Source organism: Harpia harpyja, chromosome 6 (genome assembly GCF_026419915.1).
Source record: "Harpia harpyja isolate bHarHar1 chromosome 6, bHarHar1 primary haplotype, whole genome shotgun sequence".
Classification (NCBI taxonomy): domain Eukaryota; kingdom Metazoa; phylum Chordata; class Aves; order Accipitriformes; family Accipitridae; genus Harpia; species Harpia harpyja.
Window position 1 is genome coordinate 61483804 of NC_068945.1, and position 20898 is coordinate 61504701.

At 39.9% G+C, this 20898-nt stretch overlaps 1 protein-coding gene across 9 annotated transcripts in view; it reads right to left on the reverse strand.

The window, feature by feature from the left end:
• Positions 1-20898, reverse strand: part of SEMA3D (semaphorin 3D) — a 147944-nt gene that overhangs the window by 31095 nt on the left and 95951 nt on the right. For all 9 annotated transcript variants that reach the window (XM_052790051.1, XM_052790054.1, XM_052790045.1 and 6 more), the window contains exons 9-11: positions 10921-11035; positions 10435-10504; positions 8956-9100 (exon numbers count right to left, since the gene is read on the reverse strand). In XM_052790051.1, coding sequence (XP_052646011.1) covers positions 8956-9100; positions 10435-10504; positions 10921-11035 — 330 coding nt within the window. The remainder of the gene's footprint in view (positions 1-8955; positions 9101-10434; positions 10505-10920; positions 11036-20898) is intronic.

Sequence of the window (20898 nt, forward strand, 5' to 3'; positions counted from 1 at the left end):
ACACAAAGTAAGTTGGCTCTCACACATCTTGCCTGAAGGCTACCCACAAACCTACCTCCTCAAACTCCTACCAATTTTTCCCTTCTGTGCCTTTCAGGGTGAGCCCAGGAACATATTTGCAAGGCCAATCATGTTGGTGACCCATCATCTCATACTCACCTATCTCTGCTTTCCTTCCCCTGGCTGTTTGTATCTCTTTTCCATCCCTTGTTTTACACTTAGCCTCTCATCTGAGTCTGAGAAAGCTTCTTTTGAATTCGGAGGCATCTAGATGTATTAATGGGGCAGTACAAATACTGGATCATAAAAAGACAAACTGGAAACACTATTCCAGTTGGTGACATCCTTTTACATATAAACTGTTGATGCTTCTTTTTTAACACTACTTTTAACTAAGTAATCCCTGTGTTTCCTGCCAGGTGGAGCCATAACATAGTCTGTGAAGAAAGAAATGTGGTTAAATAACGCCTTTGTAGTCTGCTGGGAGAAAGTTAAGATTTGTGGTGCAGTTGCTCTACAGTCCTCCTTCATGGCTAATTTCAACAGAGAAGACTTTAGTTCACATTCCCACATCTCCAGTTTGACACACGTTCAATCTATGGTGCCAGTTAAAGGCTTGCAGTTAGGATTTGTTCCACTATGTAAGGTTTGGCATTATCCAAAACTTTAGCATTAGGAAAATTTAGATCTTAGACTTTGTGGTAAAAAAAATAAAACAAACCATAATACAGGGTAAATGATTCAGACAGCACAATAACTACACAGAAACCAAATCACACACACACTTGCTACACGAGCAGTACTTCAGGAATGAACATTTCCCCTTACCTTTAGAACAACAAAGGTCTCAGTCTTTGCCACTCATACCAGAATCAGACCTCAAAAACCCTACTGATGTCAAAAGCATGTTTATCTTTGCAGGGATTGAACCAAAGTTTGTTGGAATCAATAGAAAAAACCACATATGCTTTAATTGCCTTTGGATCAAAATTTTGCATCAATTTATTCTAAATAGTATGAGAAACAAGTTCACTTCTTCACTTCCCCAACCATGCAATAACTTTCTTCCCCCTCACTATGTACTAGACATTGATTTTCCTTTATATGCGCGTTTTTCTGTGGTTCATGTTCTCACTCGCTACTCTGAGTTACAGTCTGCATCCTCTGGAAATTCGTTGATTGCTCAGCTATTCACAGCTCAATCCCAGAAGTCCATTTCTATGTGAAAAATGGGAGTAGCCCCATGGGTCTTAAAGTTGTCCTAGATTTTTGCCAAAAATGCATTAACAGAGGAAGAGGAGAGCAATGACATCACTTACTAGAAAACACTAGGCTAAAATGTCTACCAATATAGAACTATAAATTGTTACAGTAATCCCAAAGGCCCAAACCCTACCATGCATGATATAGGGATATAGGGAAATCTTTGCCAGCTTGCGCAGCTAATTTAGTAGAAACAAGGACGAAGGATCTGATCCAAAGATCCGCTTGAGTCAACAGGGCCTTTTCCAATTATTTCAGAGGGCTTTGGATCCCATCCTAAGACAGCATGACCACCAAGAACAGCTGGGCAGGTGTGACCCTGTTATGCTTGGACATGGGAGCTCTTTCCAGAGGCATCACTCACTGTGGCATGATGGATGGAGCGGGGGAATGAAAACTTCATTTTGGCCACCCATTGGCAAAGTCCTCAGGCACCTGTTTAAAGCTGTGTCCACCCATCGTTGCAGATCAGTTCCTGTAGGCTTGTGCTTCCTTTTGTAGCAATCAATAGGATGTATGATGGTCAAGGCTGCATGGCCAAGTGTGTGAGTGAAGCAGCCTTTCACCTCTGAAAATGTGAGTTCACATCCTGTTGCATGTCTCGTGGTAATGATATCGGTGTTCTCTGCCCAGTTCACAGAGGACATTTATTCACATCACCAGCACCAGATGCTGTCTCAGATATGTGACATCTCCCACTGGAGACAATAAGAGATTTGCATTTCTAGCAAATGTCACAGGAGTAGGTCGGCAGGGTTGTTTCACGTGAACTACATGAGAATCTGGATCCATAAAAGTTGTTACAACACCATCACTGTGCTCTCTCAGCTTCTTCTGCTTTTGCAACAGGGTGGGGTTCGTCTCACCTGCCCTAGATTCTTATCTTGGCTGTGTGTGAACTGCACAGAGAAGGTGTCTTTTTCTTTCTGATAGAGAAGTCTAAACAACTAGCTCAGATTTGATGCTTTTCTTCCAGATAGCTGACATCAAGAAAAATGAATCACATGAAATGAGTAAAATTAGTACTGCTAGATAAGAATCCTGCAAGGAACTTATTCACCATATAATTTATTCTTCTGAGGTTTCTTAGGCCTTCACTGCCGTGAATGATAACTTGATACAAATATACATGTTAAGAAATGAAAAGTAAACAGAACAAAACAAAACAAAGGAAAAAAAAAAAGAATGGAAACAGAACTGGAAGTCCTAAGGGCATCTCTGTTCAACTGCTGTATAAAGTCTGTGGCACAAAGCTTTTAAAGAATGAATTCAGTAGTTACTTAAAGTTTTTCCAGTGCCCTCTGTGTGAGCTTGATTTGACAATAATCACCTTAGACTAAGTCCTGATCCCAGATGATCTACAAAGATGCCTTTTATTCCCTCACCTTTTATTTGTATCCAAATGTAATCAGGAGGTGGTAAATTAAGGTTAATCTTTCTCAAATAAAAGCAAATACACACTGTGTGCAACACCGCACATATGTAAGCTTTTCTCTTTTTTTCACTTGTCTTATTAAATTTGCAGCTTAGCAGAGTGCTGGATGTATAGATCTCGCACAATACTGAGACATACGGTGTGACTGTGTTAACATTATGTGGGAACCTTGGCCAAGATTTTCAAAAGCTGGTGCCAGAAGTTAGGCTCCTAAATAAACCTCCAATTTGCCAAAATGCATAGTGCTTCACACCATCCAGTGAAGTCAGTGAGAGCTGCTGGATCTAACACCTATTGAAATTGTGACAATTATTTGGGAAACTAGCTATAAGGTGTGTAAAAAAATACCCTTTTCTTTTAATGATGCCTCTGTGGTTCAGCAGTGCTGTTGTCTACTGACAGTTTCAAACCAGAATGCTGTTCCCTGTGAGCTTCAAAAGGGTTTCTATTTCAAGTGTGTTGAAAATCCCAGTTTTAAAAGTGACTTGTCACATTGAGCCTTAAACCCACTTAATGAGACTCAAACACCCATAGGCTAGATACACAACAGGGACTTGATAATATTGAGTGCAGTAGGCATCTGCTTGGCAGATTTTGCAATGTCCAGGCTGGGAATTGTCATGCATTTCACAAGGAGAACTAGGCACCACATCAGCAAGTCACTCTCTTGGGACCATCTGAAGTAGCCAGTGTGAAACACTAAGGACTGAAATATTTCTTAAATCTCTCCCATATTGGGGAATTAGATGTCTTGGTCTGGGCTTCCCTCCTAGGGGAGGTGTCCCTCCTATCCAGGTGTGTGGACCAGAGCCATCCTGGGAGCTCCTCGCTCCTTCCTACCGAAGGTGTTTCACTTTTCATGGGATAATTATCTCTCAGCTTAGCCAAAAGCAGTAAGAATGTTGCTCAGATGTTAACCAGGAAGGGAGAAGATCTGTTTTCCTCTGAAAAGCTCTCTACTTTATGTTAAGTGCAGTAGGAACTGGAGCACCAGACCCTCCCTCAGAGGGAATGAATCGACCACATGGTCCTTTTCTCCCAAGCTCTCAGTGAATGCATATTTAATAAGCAAGGAGATATGGCCTTCTAGTCAGCATTCTCCTATGATGTAAAGTTTTCCAAACTCTAAGTAAGTTCCTTTATCACTGATCCATCAAGAAAAAGCAGAGAAGCTGAAGAACTTCAACTAGTCTCTTCTGTGTTAAAGGGGTTCTCTCACACACCCAACACACTCAACTTTATTTGTAGAGTTTATAAAGAAATATGAAGTCTGAGTCCTGAGGGGTTAAGTTGTAACACTAAGGACTGGTGTGAGCTTCCAAGATGCCCAGAAATACTTTAAAAAATGGGGTACTTATAGGTTTATGATCTTCTGTGGATTAGGTGACAGCTTATGTGCCATTGGAGATTCAACCATAAGCCATTCTGAAAATGAAACTCGGGTTCCTGAGTGGCCTAAGTACCATGTGGCGTCTTCTCTGTAGTCTGATCAGAGCTGCGCAATACATTTTGCATTTGGACATGCCTGCAAAAAGCCTTAGTGCTTCTCTACAGGATGGATGGGTTGTGCCAGAAGGACTGGACACTCAGCAGGGACACTTTGATGCTAATCTTCCAGCAGCAAGCCTGGAAGAGGGTAGGGTAGAGGGGAATGAGTCAGGTTCTGCAGGAGACAAACAGCACAAATTTTAAATGGAATCAACCTCACTCAACCCCTGCCACAAAAAGCACACACAAAACAAACAAAAAATCCCTACAAATAAATTGAAGTCCCCATTTTTTCTTTTTAAGATAGAGTTTGCATCCCACTGGATGTGCGAGATTTGTTCTACCCTGTTCCAGTGTTTGCCTTGAGCACTTTGTATTGCTTTTCCATTTAACGCACCTGTGATGTTGATAGAAAAGGCTGCCACAAGAGAGCATTAATCTGAAGCTAACTGAGCTGAGACCAGCTAGGTGAGTGAACTTGACTTTGCAGGTGGCACTTCGTAATTCTCTGCTGACTTCTGCCAGCGTGAAAGGTGACCGGGTTCGCAGCGTTTCGAAAGGCCACTCTGAATCGAAAGGTGATTCATGTTGGGGAAAACAGGTTGGTAAGTAAGGGGAGGTGGAGGAGGCTTTTGCAGGAAAATAAACCCATGAAGTGAAACATTTCACTCAATTAAGCAGCCCCATTTACAGTGGGGAGATCAAAGGAGAGACAATTTGGATAAGCAAAGAATGCAGTCTATCCCATAAAAGATCAGGTGAAAGAGGAAGATAAGTCTAAAAATAACAAGGGAAACCTGTGCAACCCTCAATGTTTTATGAACACGCTTATTAAAGCAGCAAAACTAACCAGACGGGAGGACGGGGGAGGCTTTTTGGCAGGCAGTATTTCTCTGTGGTTCAGCCAAGTCCCAATGGGATGGACACCACATCTCAATCAGCCTGTGCACTGGATTAGCAGAAGAAATAAAGGAAGGTGTTTCACTGAAGAAAGGGAGAAAAAGCAATAGAGAGAGAAAAAAAAGATTAAAAAGATCATAGGAGAATCTGAGGGCTTCTAAGGGACCTTTTTAAAAGAAAAAAAAAAAACACAAAGAATTCAGGAGCTCAGGGCCATATTCAGATCTGGAGTGGAAAAAGGTGAGACATAAAACTCTTCAAATGGACAAAAGCAACATGCTGGGCTGTTTCTTCTTGTAGCTAAGAAGTGACTCAGACAGCAAGAATCTTACTTTGCTGAATCAGAGCTCTGTTTTGAACCTTTGGCAAATCAGTTAGTAAATATCTAGCTCTACCAAAATATTTGGTGCTGCCTTGGCTAGCAGTTAGAGTCCTATGCTCTGCAGTAGATCAGACTAAGTGTTAATCTGCATCTTTATACACTGACATTCCTCTAAAAATCTGACCTCAATGACATTTACTCACCATCAATGAAATGAGGATGACTCCTGTGTATCCTATCAGCATTTCCAAATTCTGGGCACTATGAGTTGCTCTGATACTGCAATGGTTACAGCTAACTAAATAAGCTAGGAATGTTTTTCCCTCCTAATTCACTGAAAATCTTGTTCAAATGCCTTCTGTGATTACTGGGAGGGCGCTGTGAAAACCCTGCTTCAGAATACAGAACACACTTTAAAGAAAGTCCTTGATGATTTCTTTACCAATGGACAATTTCCTGGGTGAAACCCTAAGAGATGGGAAGAAAACTGGATTTCTTGGCTGGGGACAGCTGCAGATATGCAAGTCCAATTTTTAACCAGTTAAAGAAGATAGAGCAAAAACTCCCTCGGTGTTCCAATCGCCCTTTGTTTCGGGGCTGCCCACTACAGGTTTCTTCCATCTCTTTTTTTTTTTTTGGTTTATTTTCCACCTTCCAAACTGAAATAGATGGGAAGCCTTGCCTCTCTTCGATTGCCATCATTTCCACTTGCTCTTTAGCATCGCTGGGGGAAGCAAGAAGGAAAGAGCCGCGCGTTGTCCATCGCCCACGGAGCGGAGGGCGGTGGGGGGGGCTCCACCGTCCGCCAGGGTGCAGGCGGGCCACGCGCCGTCCCGGGACACCCCCGCCGCCCCCCCCGGGACACGGGCTCCTGCTGCCCACGCGCTGCTGGGCATTGCGGAGGCATGATGTCATAGGCGTGGCGGGAGTTTATCAGGGACGTAAATTGCCGCAGGAAGCGTTTTGTCAAGATTCCAGTATCAAAGTGGTCGCAGGCTCTCTGGCGAACAGCTTTATTTACTTAGGAGATAAAGGCAGCGGAGCAGAAAGTTAAATTAGGGTAAGCGGTCTCCTGCTTCTGTAGAAATGCTGAAAGGAAGGCAATGCTTCTCTCAAAGCCAAACATCAAAGGAAACGCATTTCCTAGTGTAGCCATTTTTAGACTTCGCCAGTAACTTAAAATATAAGAAATATAAGATCAGGGCAGTGCTGGCTATGCTAACTGTAGGCAGCACTTAGGCAGACCTTAAATTTACAAAATGTTCTAGCAACTTAAAAAAGGATAGGTTACCCCTCATTGGCTTTCTTCTGAGCATTCCCGAACCACCTCATAGCTGGCAAGAAATGATGAAATTAATCTTTAAGGAAGAGCATTTCAGCATTCCTACTGCAGTGTTCTGCAGGGGTGTAGCATGCTGCTGCTTTTACTTGCCTTTGAGCACTGCACTGCTTTTTCAGATCCCAGTCAAAATCTGTTCATAGCCAGAGGTTTGGCATAGCCCAGTATAAGATGAGAGCATGGCATGGATCTACTTATTTCAATACCCTATATTAAACTACTGAGCCTGAAGCATGTTGCAGTCACTAAGACAAAAGATAAATAACTATGCAGCAATACATTTACCTTATCTACATAGCAAATATTACAGATATCTTTCTTCTGAGGGCTTTCTTCAGTAAAATCCACTTTACTTCTCGGTCCTTGGTCAGACAAACTCCTACAGAAAACCACTGAGTATGGAGGTCATAAGGATTTTTATAAGACCATTTTCTCACAGCTGTTATCAGGTGCTTAAAGGAAGCAATTGGAGAGTTGAGGGGTGGCTTATGGAAAATATCCATTTATTTTTAAACTTCCCAACTTTTAAAACACTTGCAAGCATGGCTATTCAAATCAGTGATAAAGATCAGCATTGACATGCTTCAGCATGACGTTTCCTTCCTTGCGAATCCCAGCTCAACCATGTGATGGTTAATACACTCAAAAATGCAATGAGCTTATGACCCATCTATCTGTGCAGAGTGTTCATCCTTATGGGGCACTCTGAGTTTTTCAAAAGAGTTATTTTAATCTCTTTATATGCCATGGGACCAGCTATTGTTCTCACTGGCACCATTTTTGTACTTAAAACTAAATGCATCTGCACTGCGACCAGTAATGGAGTTGCTCATACTTTAAAAAAAAAAAAAAATTAAATGTAATCTCCTTTTCTGGGGCACTGTATATTCTGCATGAGAGAGAGATGCGTAAGCCTACAGTGCCCAAATTGTCTAAATTAGGAGCGAATTTGCTCTAGCAGCGCAGATCCTAGGCAAGCCGAATCAATCTCTAGAGCTGCCCTAGTCTTTTTAGAGAGCGGTGCCCTCTGCCTCTCGCCTGCGGTTGAGAGGAGGGAATCAGAGCTCAGGGCCTGACCTGCTGAAGCCTGGGACCACCGAGTGCAGCAAACAGCATGGGCTTGGATCATGCAGTTGGGTCCATTGGAAGGATGATGAAGAAAACGCAGACACACAAGGAAATGTGTGAAAACAAGAGCTAAATAAGCTAGATAATGCGGCTTGAAGCAAAGGTTATACCAGTGCTGATATCAGAGAAATCGTGCAGAAACACCCAGATGGCTTCTAGGCAAGGTGCCAGCAGCAGCCCAACCTCAGTAACTCAGTGTTTGGCTGGATTTATGCAGCTGCCTAGTACTAGCTCACTGAATACCTGATCAAGATAATGTAAAGCTATCCTGGATAATATCTGTCTTACACTTAAATCATTGCTCTTTTACATTCTACATACAAAGAGTTGCTCAAAGTTGTGATGACTGTAAAAAAGTAGATGTATTTTTTGGAAATACCATTTTCTTCCTCAGCTGTAATGTAGGTCCATGCTTTTCCAAATTTAATACCAAGACAGGAGTGGGGGAAGAATTCTTTAATAACTCTTTCAAAATTTTCCTCTTTGTTTTGGCCTGATTATTACATCTGAAGTCAAAGAGTTTGGGATTTAGAAGTGTTTCCAGATATTAAACTTCTCTTTTCTTCCGATCACTTATCTTTCATCACATAAAATCTCCAGCAGCTAAAACTCCTTATTTTACTTCAAAACACAACACATGCACAAACACACAGAATCAACGACCATATCTCAAGGAACAGGATTTTAACAGACACAAAGATATCAGAAAAAGAAGACTTCAAATAAAATACCTCATCATAACTTAATACTCCATAAAGAAATGCCTTTGGCTTTTTATGAAGTGTTGATGCCTTAAAGGTGATCCCAACAGATAGAAATACAGCTGTACAGTAGGAGACCACAATATGAGAGACAATCAGGAAATAGTCTGGACACAATGTTATCTCAGAGACATGGAAAAATGTATATTTATATGCCTACAGGGTAGGTAGAAGTCTGAGCTGTCAACAGAAGGGAAAGGGTTGAGAGGATAATTTGAAACATCCTGAGTGGAAAATATAAATTACCAATCCAGGGAGAGGTGTGAAGTATGATTGCTTTTGAGTAAAAATAGAAGTATGTAATTAAGGAGACACTTACTGTACCAGGTCTGGGATATGGGATGCGACCTTCATATTGCACCCACCGATGATCCACACTCTCTTTGTGAGCATAAGGGCCATTGAAAACAGCTCTGATATCTGCCATGCTGTACACGCAAACTGCAGAGCCCTTGAAGACAGAGCTGAAAAAGAAGACGGATTGATATGCATATTGCAAACACCGCTTCAGTGCATGCCTCATCCAGTGAATTAACTAATTCCGCAGAGTCTAAGGGGGTTTGGATCAGTCCTACACCTGAGAGCTGATATAAGTGGTGCTAAATAACAGACAATGTGTACAGGTCTGATAACTACAGATATTTAATGTCACTGTCATTACTGTTCAAAGCTTTGCTTGGTGAAACCTGGACTTAGCCTTTGGGACCACTCGATAGACCACCATTATTTTCCTAGTGGCTGACAGTTTCCAGCTATCATTTATTAGCTATTTTGATTAGAATTTTCTGCAAATGAAGGACATTCCTTTACATTGTGTTCACATCTGGAAGTCCGTATATTAGTGATATTACAGGTGATGTGCCTGAGAATTACAAGTTGCACTGGACAGACAATAGAAAGGAATAGAAATAAACATTTATTTCTCTTCCTGTGTCTTTTTCCTTTTTTTAATGTACTTTTCTAAAAAAAAAACCAAACAGTTCAGTTTTCCAAAGAACACCATGCCAGGTTTTTGAGTGGCATGCACCTTAGTTACTTCATATGCCATTTCATTCATTGTGCAACATTTCATTCAATTTTAAATATTTTATGTAGTTATATATTCTATGGAGCCACTGTGTGGCTGCTTCTGAGTTAAGGAGTGCCTTGGCAATTCTTCATTGCACTCATACTGCTATTCCTTATTATTTACACTTAATTCAAAGGTTCTGGAGACAAAAGAAAGAATTATTTATTTCCTTTCTGACAATTCTAGATAGAGCACCTCACTATTGCAGCTGAGAGGTTCATTAATTAGTTATTCTATCCCCTTGAGATAAAGACAGGTTATTCTTCCATCAACTCCTGTCTATAAAAACACTGAAATATTACTTTAGAGCATATGAGGTTTTGATCCTAAGAAAAAGCTGATGTCAAGTTGTTGCTTACAGAAATAATGCTTCACGACAATGATTTGTCTTAAACAGTAACTATTGGTTGCTCAATAAATATAATTGAAATTTGCAAATTCAGCTAGATGAGGTTGAAATAAACTAGCATGCTTTTGATTGTTAAATTTTCATTATTTTTTACAATCATTCTCAAAAGTAAGGCACACAAAAGTTTAGGGACATAATTTATTATTTCCATTTCTGAAAATATTGTCCTTAGTGACTACAGCCCCAATACTGCAAAACTTATTCAAGCAGTCTCTCACTGCCCTCAGGAATTGGGATCTGGTAATAGAAGGGTTTAATAAAAGGCCTGAGTAAGATCTTCAGCATTTGTTTCCACAGGCAAACGTGATCCTAATGCATACCTTGTTGTAGTGAATACTCCATATACAAGCGGGTTTCTCTCGTCTCTTGTAGAAAGTAAGAATATATCTTCTGCAATGGGAAAAATGCTTTTTTTTAATTAAACAGCCACTGAATATTTCTGCATTTACCATTTATAATTTGGAGATTTGTAAATATATAACAAAACTTTATTTTTGTCTGAATTTTAATTTCTGCCATGTGAATTTCTGCTAATATTCTGAAGTTTTTCCATTTGCAGATAGTTTGTTTTTTATACAGAATCAGATTTTCACTTTCCAGCTTTTGGAGTGAAAGGGAAAAACCCCATATTTCTGATCAGACTAATTCCAGTTAAAATCAGGGACTTCTGATAACAGTCACAGATATTACCAGCACTGTTTGCAAGAGGAGTAAAATCAGAACAAGACAAAGTGCTTCTACAAACAACAGAAAAACCCCAAGCGATACTGATGTTAAAATAGACCACTAAAGATAAATCAACTTACGCAGCTCATCAAAATGTGTGTCTGCTCCTTCAGGACCAGGTATTGAACACACAAGCCTGGCTTTCAGAAAAGTAGTCCATTTGTTTATTAGGCTCCTTTGACCTCCCATATCATTCTAATAAAAATATAATTAAAAGACTTAAGTATTAAACAAATAAGAAGAGTTTCAACATATGATATTCGATGGTAGCACAGTATTCACTGTGCTTCTTCAGTCTGATTCCACAGTTTGATTTTACCATAACAACAACAAAGTCTTTTTTTTGCCTTTTTTTTTTTTTTTCTAAAAGCTGTTATAAGTAGCTCCAGTAGTCACTTCTCAGCTCAGAGAGTGGGCAACTCAAATTTCCTAATTATACCCAAATCTGTTTGCAAAGTTCTCTCATCAGCTCTACAGCTGCAATGCTGCAAAAACATATGTCTCTATCATGTGACTTCTTGTTCTCTGTGATGCTAATTTTTGCAAACAGTTGCTCTTCAAGAATTCTTTACAAACCTAATAATAATACAGAACATTTTGGATAGATTTCTCAAAAAAGAAAAACTATACTCATCAGCAGTTCTTGCAATGTAAATACTGGGCTGTTCGTTTTGTGTACATAGTACAAAGATACACGCATTCCAGGGAAAACCAGTCATATTATTTTAATAATAATTGTTATGGAAATATCAGTCTATCCCCCACAAAAGGGACTTTTTTCTTCCAGTTATTTTACTATGGGTTTCCAAGATATGAGCATACTTGCCAAATTTCCTTTAGTCACTGGAGAAAGAAAAAAAATCTAGAAAGGGTCACTCAAAATTTGAATTACCCTTCTGAAGGGTAGGTGTCCTTCTACTGACTTGGATCAGTAGAGGGGTGTGGTGAGAGTGGATCTTAGAAGAAAGTTTTAAATTTTAAGAAGCTGGAAGTAGGAGTTTGCTTAGAAGTTTACCTCCTTCCATTCAGTACATGAAAAATCTAATGAATGACATTTATCTGTCTCCTTTGGCCCTGAATAACAGATCTATTTAGGTTCCGCAGTGTTATTTAGGCCCCAATTTTTTTCATACTGAAAACTGTAAGGGCAATGATATTGCAGCAGGAACCAAGAATTCAAACACTTAAGAGAAATGTTATCAACAACAGTAGTATCCCAGCTATGGGTTCTGAATTACCCCATGAAGGTGCCTACTTCTTTTCATTTATAAACTCAAGCTTAGGAGATCGGGCTGTAAACTTAAGCACCACAAATTTAGTCATTAATATCATCCTCTACGGATTCATTACGAGAAATCACTTTTTTGTTAATTGGGTTTGCAACTCTGAAGGTATAGAACCAGCCATTAGGAAACACTGGGTGGTGGAAATTACGTGGTGTTTCCATAGATTGTTTTTGGCTCTTCAGGGCTGTATCATAAATATTAAAGGCATTCAGAAAGATGGTTTTAAGTGCTGCAATTCACTTCACAAGGAGTAACACTTCTCTGGTAATGCACTCTAACCGTTTTCCCATTTCACGTACTTGCTACTTTTAAATAGGTTAGCTCAGTTGGAAATGATTCCTGTTAATCTATCGCCTTTGGAACTCCGGTTCTTACAATAATTGCTACCTCCTCTCTTGATTTCCTGAGGTTCTGCCAAGCCTGAAGCTTTGCATCTAGCCAACAGATTTATTACAAAGGTGTCAAAATTAGCAGCCTGAAGCCAATAGGAAAAAGAAGCTCTGCATGTGTGTGTTCTGTTCAAAGGCACAGCAGATAAACTTTGTGGTGTAATTAAAACCAAACAATTACAAAGATGCAACAAAGAATCTTAAAAAGCAAAAAGCATTAAGCTTTTCCTTCCTCTGGCAATTCGGATTAGCTAAGCAATTCTCACGTTGCAGGGCTTCTACTTTGATTTCTGGTGGATGCGGTGCAGCATCACAGGAGATGAGATGTCTCTAACTGCCTGGCTAAGATCAGAAAGCAGGGAGGAAGCAAGATGTGATGGGACTGGAATGGAAAAATCACCCTTGTCTAGCTCCTGCTCCTGTCATCGCAGGCGTTCAGCTTCTGCAAGACATGGGAAAATACGTACTTGTGTTTTACCACTCTTGCATCATGATCCAACACAGCATTTTCACAAATGCTTATTTTAAATATATCAGTAGTTCCACTGAGTTCCTAAAGAGTAGTGTGAACCAAATACTGTGCTCAAAGGAAGCAGTCTTAGCAAGGGCTATGTGCTTTAAAGTATAAGATTCCACTGGATTTAAGATGTATCCATATTTCCTCACTCTCAAGCCAGGACACGATGTTAACCATGCTACTTAAATTTAAGAGGCATTAGAACAGACATTCAGTAGGTGTGCCTTACATATCCAAAAGTTGCCAATAACACTGTACAGTTTATAAAGGAGCAAGGGGAATTCAACGACCAGCCAGCACTCCGTGATCTACCAAGTCCTTCTGATGCCAGAGAGTGACAAATTTATGGTGCAGAAATGGAGAGACTGAAAAGACCTTTCACTGATTTACACAGTCGCACATATAATATGCTGACATATCCTCCAACATGCTTCTTCCTACTGCTATGGCTGAATGAAACAAAATGTACATTTTATTAGAAGGATGTTTTTGTTTGTGTTTTTGGGGGGGTTCAGGGCGGGGGGGTTGGTTAGCAGCCATATAGTACTCTTCAATTCTTTATGTCATCTCTCAATAATAATGTCTCTGTTTTCCTTATAAGTGCCCAGGATTCACTGACTGAGAAAGTGCAGGAATTGACAAAGGCCATGGTGATTTTACCTACAGGTAGAATTAGCTCAACTCTGGCCAAGGAGGTTCGAAAACTATTAATAATATAGGCATACCTTTGCTCCTGGACTCTCAAGTAGTAGTTGTCTTATTAAGATCTGGAAATCTCCATTTTTTGCAGAAAGTGCACTCCTTCCTTCCTAACACTAATTTCTGGTGCATATCAGGTCAGTCTCTGACACGTCTTGAGGTTTCAGGTGCTGGAGAACATGCAATTATTTTTCTTTCCTTCAGACCATGTTGGCATGAACTCATTAGCTTTGCATCATATCTGCCTACTCTGTTGCAGATTCCTTGGACCATCATAGTTCATGATTATTGGCCTCTAAGAGGCTGGACAAAGGACATATTGGCCCAAAATCTTTTTGAGACTGGACTGCTACAGAAAGAAGACAGTCTCTTCTGTGGAAAAGATTATTTAATAATATGTCTGCAATGAACTGCTGACATGCTCAAATGCTGTGAGCTGGATGTAGAGCATGATGTTAATATAGTAAGATGTACAGCCTGGGCAGTCAGTGGATTAGAAAAAATGGATGGAAGAGAGAAGATCACCAAAGCAAAGGCCAGTCAGCACATAGGTGAACAGAAATAAGAATTCAACACAAAGTTACAGAATTCTAAAACCACTGGACTGATTTACACAAAGCAAGGATTTGCCTCAACCCTGCTGGAAGTGTGTGGTAAACTGGATGCACTGAAGTGATTTTGGGCGAGGGATACTGGTACTGAAGACAAAGAACAGTAAATATTTCAGGTAGGTGAGACAAGAAGACAAGATAAATTTAACTGCTGAGAGAAGGGGAAGGGAGCATGAGCAAGCCTTTCATTCCAAAAATATGACTAATCCACTTGTAACAGATGAGCAGCCATGAGTATCTGAAATCTTATCTCCCAAAATATCACTTCTAAGCACACTGGATTAGCAGCGTTTACTATAAACTCTGTTACAGTACAGATGAAGGCACTTAGGACTGCATATTTCTTTCTGAATATAAATAAAGGTTTAATTAGCACTTACTGCTTTGTAATCTCACAAGCTGTAATAGATACCAACACTTCCGCCTGAAATACCTTCTTTTTAACAGAAAGAAGTGCCTGTAAAATCTTGGTTACTTGTGTTTGCCTGAGTTAGAGATTTAGATAATTGCCAACTAGAAGGTGGGCAGTTCAATCTGTCACCTGTTGAGGAAATATTACCAAAAAATATCACAAAGATTTAAACAGAGAAATTATCTAGATAAATGGGGGAGTAATCCAATATAATTTTAATAAATCAGGCAGACTTTTGTTCTACAGAAATCCTAAAATTTCAACCCTTTTCAATGAACTGGTTCTAAAAAATAAATTGTTGGAGTGAGAAATCAGGTTTCTACCAAACTACATTAAGAATTCAAATATCTGATGTACAACTTCAGTGAGTGCAGGTAAGTGTATGGCTTTCTGACATGCAGGAAGAATGCTGTTTAAATGCCATAATGTAAAATCTGTGAGATAAATTAAGGTCATATCATATGCCTTGCTTGGAAGACTTCCATGGAAATCTCAGTTTTCTGATCTGCAATTTATTTATAACAGCAAAACAACAGGTTTTTCAAACCCTTTAGTTAAAGATAAGTTTATCATGAAAATAAAAACCATTAGAAAAAATATTGCTCTGTGAACAAATTATTTAAAAATCAATTTACATTAAAGACTTTGTTGTATCTATTTTCTATTCTATCATAGCTTATATATTATATAAATGTAGCTTCACTAAAATGCACATTTTTGAATCCAGTAGGCAGGAAAACAGATGGCAACAAAGCTAAAGAACATCTGCATCTTTGGGGTTTAAAATGTCTTATTTGTTTGTAAGTAACAGTGACAAATTGAACATTAGAACAAAAAGTGCAGTTTTCTGAAAATCAATCAACATCAAAGATGTCAAACACTGTGATTCATAAAACTTTAAAGACAGTAATTATCTTGAACAGCCTCTTAAAAAAAAAAAAAAAGACAATGAGTGGAATTTCTAGAAGCAGGTTATTAATTAGAGCCAGTGGCAAGATGTGCAGAAGGACCATCCAAAGTGAATTCCTGGCCTGAATAAAAAGAAATGCTGGAGAACAGAGGGAAAAAGTGCTGAAACTGCAAAAGGCCCTGGAGTCCTTCTGCTGTGTGAAGCCCAGCTACATTACAAGGCTACCAGCAACAAATGGCATCCCCTGCAGCAAAGCCTTATATTATGGAAAAAAAACCAAACCTTTCTAGAAGACTTTATAAATGGAGAAAGAGCCAACAATCTTCTTCGGACTTCTGTCTTCAAATTAATACTTCTTTTTTTAATTTTTTCATTTTACTTTGCATATTCTTGCCCTACCCACCTCTGTTAGGTACTGACCTAACACAGGAAAGTAAGATTTCCCCCTTTAGGAATTCAGGTTCAAAATTTCTTGTCGAAACTATACTGATTTAAGATGAAAGATTCCTCCCATGATTTCATCAGGCTGTGGGTCAGATCCAAAAAAATCAAGCAACACATGAAGTGAGACTTGAGAGAGGATAAAAATACACTTGCAATGTAAACAAGAGAAAGGAGGCACATGCCATTTTAGGTCTGTGACTGCTCTGCTATGGATACCTTGAGTAAACTTGGGAAAGTCAGTTCACCTCTGTGCCTGCAGTCCCCATCTGACAGCGAGTGGTGACGCTGTCTAGTAATTCTGCTGGTTTTGTGAGATTACAGAACCTTTCGTGGGGAAAGCTTCTTATTATAGGATTGCATATTGCTTCATATAGGGCAGCACCAACCCCTCTGGACACTGCGGATATTGCTAGTGCATAACACTTCTGCTGCTTGAACCAGTTGATCCAAAGATGAGGATTTGAGTGGGACTCAGCCTCACGTACTACATGCTTACTCACAGCGACATGCTTTATCAAGTCTAACATGGCAGAATGATGCAATTCTTCAGCCTACAGACTGTGCCTTGCAAGGTCTCTACCACTGCAGTAGCATTTGCACACAGACAACAGAACTAAAGGTGCAAACAGACCCCTGATCGGAACTGCGCAGAGTTGCACATCACCTCAACAAGAAAGCCTGGAATAAACTCAGCCCTCCTGATTTCCAGGGTGATGCCTCAGCCTGGTATCTCTACAGTGCTCCTCAGACCATCAGAGTGCAGGCTGCATGCCCTTTATCTTCTCCAAAAGTATAATCAGAAGTTCCTCTAGATTTGTGTGGCTTGAACATTAAGCTTTTCCATAGGCAAACCTGTTTTCAGAGAATTATTCTATGATAATTTTTCACATCTTTCTTGAGAGCTCAATACCATCACAACTTGAAACAGAAAACTCATAGTCTAGAGCACAGAAGTGCAAAACCCCAGACTGCTTTTTGGTCCCTGGGACTTGTAATTTCTGAACACTTTCTGAAATCATCATCCGTCACAGTCCAGAACCTAATGCACAGTTTGTCCTGGCTTCCTGCTTATTTTCCCCATCATGAGACAGAGGCATCGTGTCAGGCACTAAAGGGTCCTCATCATTAGCGCAGTATATTTACTGATCTCATAACCTGTCACTGCTCTGTACTGGCTGGCTTCATTCCCTTAGTGTAAACCACACTGCTTGTTGCAAAAGGAATTGGAGAGGTTAAATAGTATCTTCTACAGACTAAGATTATAAGGCTGTGGACCAAATAATTCATTGAGCTCTGTGCATGTCCAAAGTTGATTGCACAACCAGGGTCAAATATAGATCTCAAAACCAAAACAAACAGAAAAGCTAAACATTGTCTCAACCCATGCCCTTGCCTATCTAGACAGCAGGATTAGGCAAGAAGGGCACACGTATCTGTAGTCATCAGCATGCAGGAGTGCTGTGGCTACTGTCGAGCCCGCTTTTGGCTTCCTCAGCTGAAATGGGTAAATGCCCAGCAGGACTGAACCACAGAAGCCTTTGGCATGAAACCAGAATGAAGTTCAAGTAGCTGAATGTATGGCAGGATGACCCAGTGTCATTGGAAATTTGACATGAGACCTATGGGTAGGGATGCCACTTTGAGCATTCACGTATTTCTAGGCATGAAGACAATGGGAAAGAGGGTCTTTATCACAACCATAGCAAAAACTACAAGACTGTAGGCCACATCTGCTGTGGAAAACCCCTCTGTCTGAACTATGAGTGAGAGAAACAGTGTTTTAGCTTTGAGTTCCTGCTCCTCAAGCAGATTTGTTGTTATCTCATTCAGAATGGCAGTGTACCCACATTAAGCATGCATAACTGTTTGGTTCGTTACAGAAAATGTTGATTTCTATTTTGAAAAGTATTTAAACTTCACACCTAGAGGTTTCTACTGAATTATCTTTGGATGGGATCCAAACTGGAAAATCTAACTATACAGCAAAGAAAAATTCTGGACAGTTACTAAGCATACCATGAAAAAAAACAAAAGCCAGAGACTAACAGGCTCAGGTAAAGACAGGGAGATGATAACAGCAAGTCTGAATGCAGTTTGGGACAAATGAAATAGTAAAATTAAGCACCATTTTACCATAAGGCCATTCAGCAGTCCTGCTAAGATTACCTCCAGTGGGTTTGCTAGTATTAAGAACATTCACCCAAACTGTTCAAAGGCTACCACAAAGTAGATGTTCTCTACTATATCCATCATTAGGCTGTTCACTCCAATTTCAATGGAAATTTGAAGTGAGAAAAGGGTGATGGCTGAACTAATAAAATATGTTAAGGAATTCTGAGGAAAACCTACCTTAAATTTTGAGTATAATCTGTTCACGGTTTATTCCAGTGTGTTTGACTTGCCTTTACCTGTGTCTCGTCTGAACTTTCATATATACTTAATATAAATTATATAATATAAATACATAAAAAGGATATAAAAAGACAGAGGAAAACACCCAAAGAACAAAACCTTCAGGTTATGAAATGTAGCATTCCTGATCATGAAGCTACAGGCAAGTCAAGTGACTAGATGGATCATGCAATGAATGTCAACTAGGAGATCAGTATTTATATGGTTTGAATGCATTGAGAGCATTGTGAAACTGAAGCAGTGTGAGATGCAGCGCTGGGATAGGCTGGTTTCTTTCTGAACAAATAGGCCTGAATTTGCCATTCAGAATCTCACATTCTTAAGTCAGAATGCCTTGAATTTCACATTCCCGGGACCCAGTAGGGCACAGCTCCCTTTATAGTCAGTGGAAAATATGTGCTTCAAAGAGTGATTTGGGTTAAAGGTGGAAGGACTCTTCCTCTGAAAAATAGTCATCTGCCTTTATTAATTGAAGTGAATGCCTGATAATTACTTTCCTTGCTTAGATACGTAGAAGTGCCCGAAGTCACTAGTGTGGGACAGTAGGACCACAGTATTGACAACACAGGTTGAGAGCTAGGTAAGCATGAGACCAAAATACAAAGGTAGATCAACATCTTACAGAGTCCTTTAGAATTTAGCATCCTGAAACATCTGCAAAGCCTGAACTGTAAACTGTGGTACATTTTCATATTAAATGTACTGATATGAAAAAACCCAGGAAGCTAATTTTGTCACATCAGAAAATTTCCAAAATCACAAAGTCATTATTTTCTACTCTTAGAGATATTTGAACATCTGAATGAAAGCATTCTGAAGTCAGGGACTTTGGGTTAGTCATAGGAACTCCACTCCAATTAACTCTGCAGGCTTCCCACTTCCAAGCCAGTGGGTTACTGACAGCGTCTTCTGCAATGAGTCTCTCTGGCAGCTAGGGTGATTTCCAGAGTTTGCTTCAGAGGTTGTACAGCTGCATTTCCATAATCCAGTTTTTAAAGCTCTATCTTGACACTGCAATTTCTTTTTCATTTTCCCTGAGGCTCAGTAAATTTCAGTCACACCTCCTTATATATAAGCATAACTTACATATTTTTGCTTCATCTGCAAATCATGACTTCCCCCCTCAAAATCCCCACCAATTGCATTGTCGAAACACACCCATGAGGGACAAAAGTATACAAAACTTCCTATACTCAGGTCTGTACCATTGCCAATAAGGAAAGTTGGACCAAAAGACCTGACAAAGCCTGATGTTATATCTCTTAATTCATCACAGTTAGAAGCAGATACTACATGGAACTGGCCTGTCCCCAACACATCAGCCCTTAAAATGAAATCATCTTGATGAGCATCTGCTTTTCTACATAATTTGAAAACTTTCAAATGCCACATTATATTTAAGTATCAAATTTGGAAGTCCAAGATGAATTGGCTGCTGAAAGACCCACCGCTGCAAAGATGGTCAACGGGCAAATGAGGGCCACAGTTTTTCTAGGGATGACATTTTTGAAGTGGTTTTAATCATTATCATTCAGAAATTAAAAAAAAAAAAAGAAAAAAAACAACAAAAAACCCATTAGCCATGGTTAGCATTGTGGCTAGGCAATATTATGGTGACAAAGAAAGTATGTAAGCATGTAATAAGCAGTAAGTTAAATCTCGTCTGGAATGAGTTGCCTCCAGAACTGGAAGCAGGATAGCTGCATGATCATGGCTCTGAGCCCAGACTAATTAGCCCTGCTGAGAACATGTTAACATGGCTATTTCGCTTCCAGGACCCAGGCTAATACGGCTGAATGGTAAAGCATTACACTATGCGGACAACTCAAATGGTTTTGGAGATAGATCAATTATCTACACAGTGATGCATTACACAATATAGAAATACAAAGAATGTTAATGACCCAGTTATCCCTAGTCACATTAAAGGCATGGCTAGACTATTTCCAGGACAAGAAAAACACCTCCTAACTTTTACACACAAGCAGCCCCATGGCAGAGCCCACCGGAGACTCTGGACTCAGAGTCACGGAGGAATAGCTCCCTCCTGCCATTCTGGGAATACAAATTGCCTTAAAGCACCAGACGGGAGGCAAGGTCATAGCCTTGAACTCTGCTCATGTTCATGGCTTTGGAAATAAATCACATCACCCAAAGGTGGAATGCAGGGTGTGTCCTGGGCTCTCGACTCAGGAGCTCTTAAAATGATTACATTCCAGTGTGTTTTGAAAGCACAGTTTAACCAAGAGGGCTGTGCCTAATTGCTATATCCTCATCCCCAGGTACAGCATGGTATATATGAGGGTGGAATGACATACCAAAAAAAAAGACAAAGAGCTCACTTGTTCCCACTAGAACAAAGGCCGCTTCTGGATACA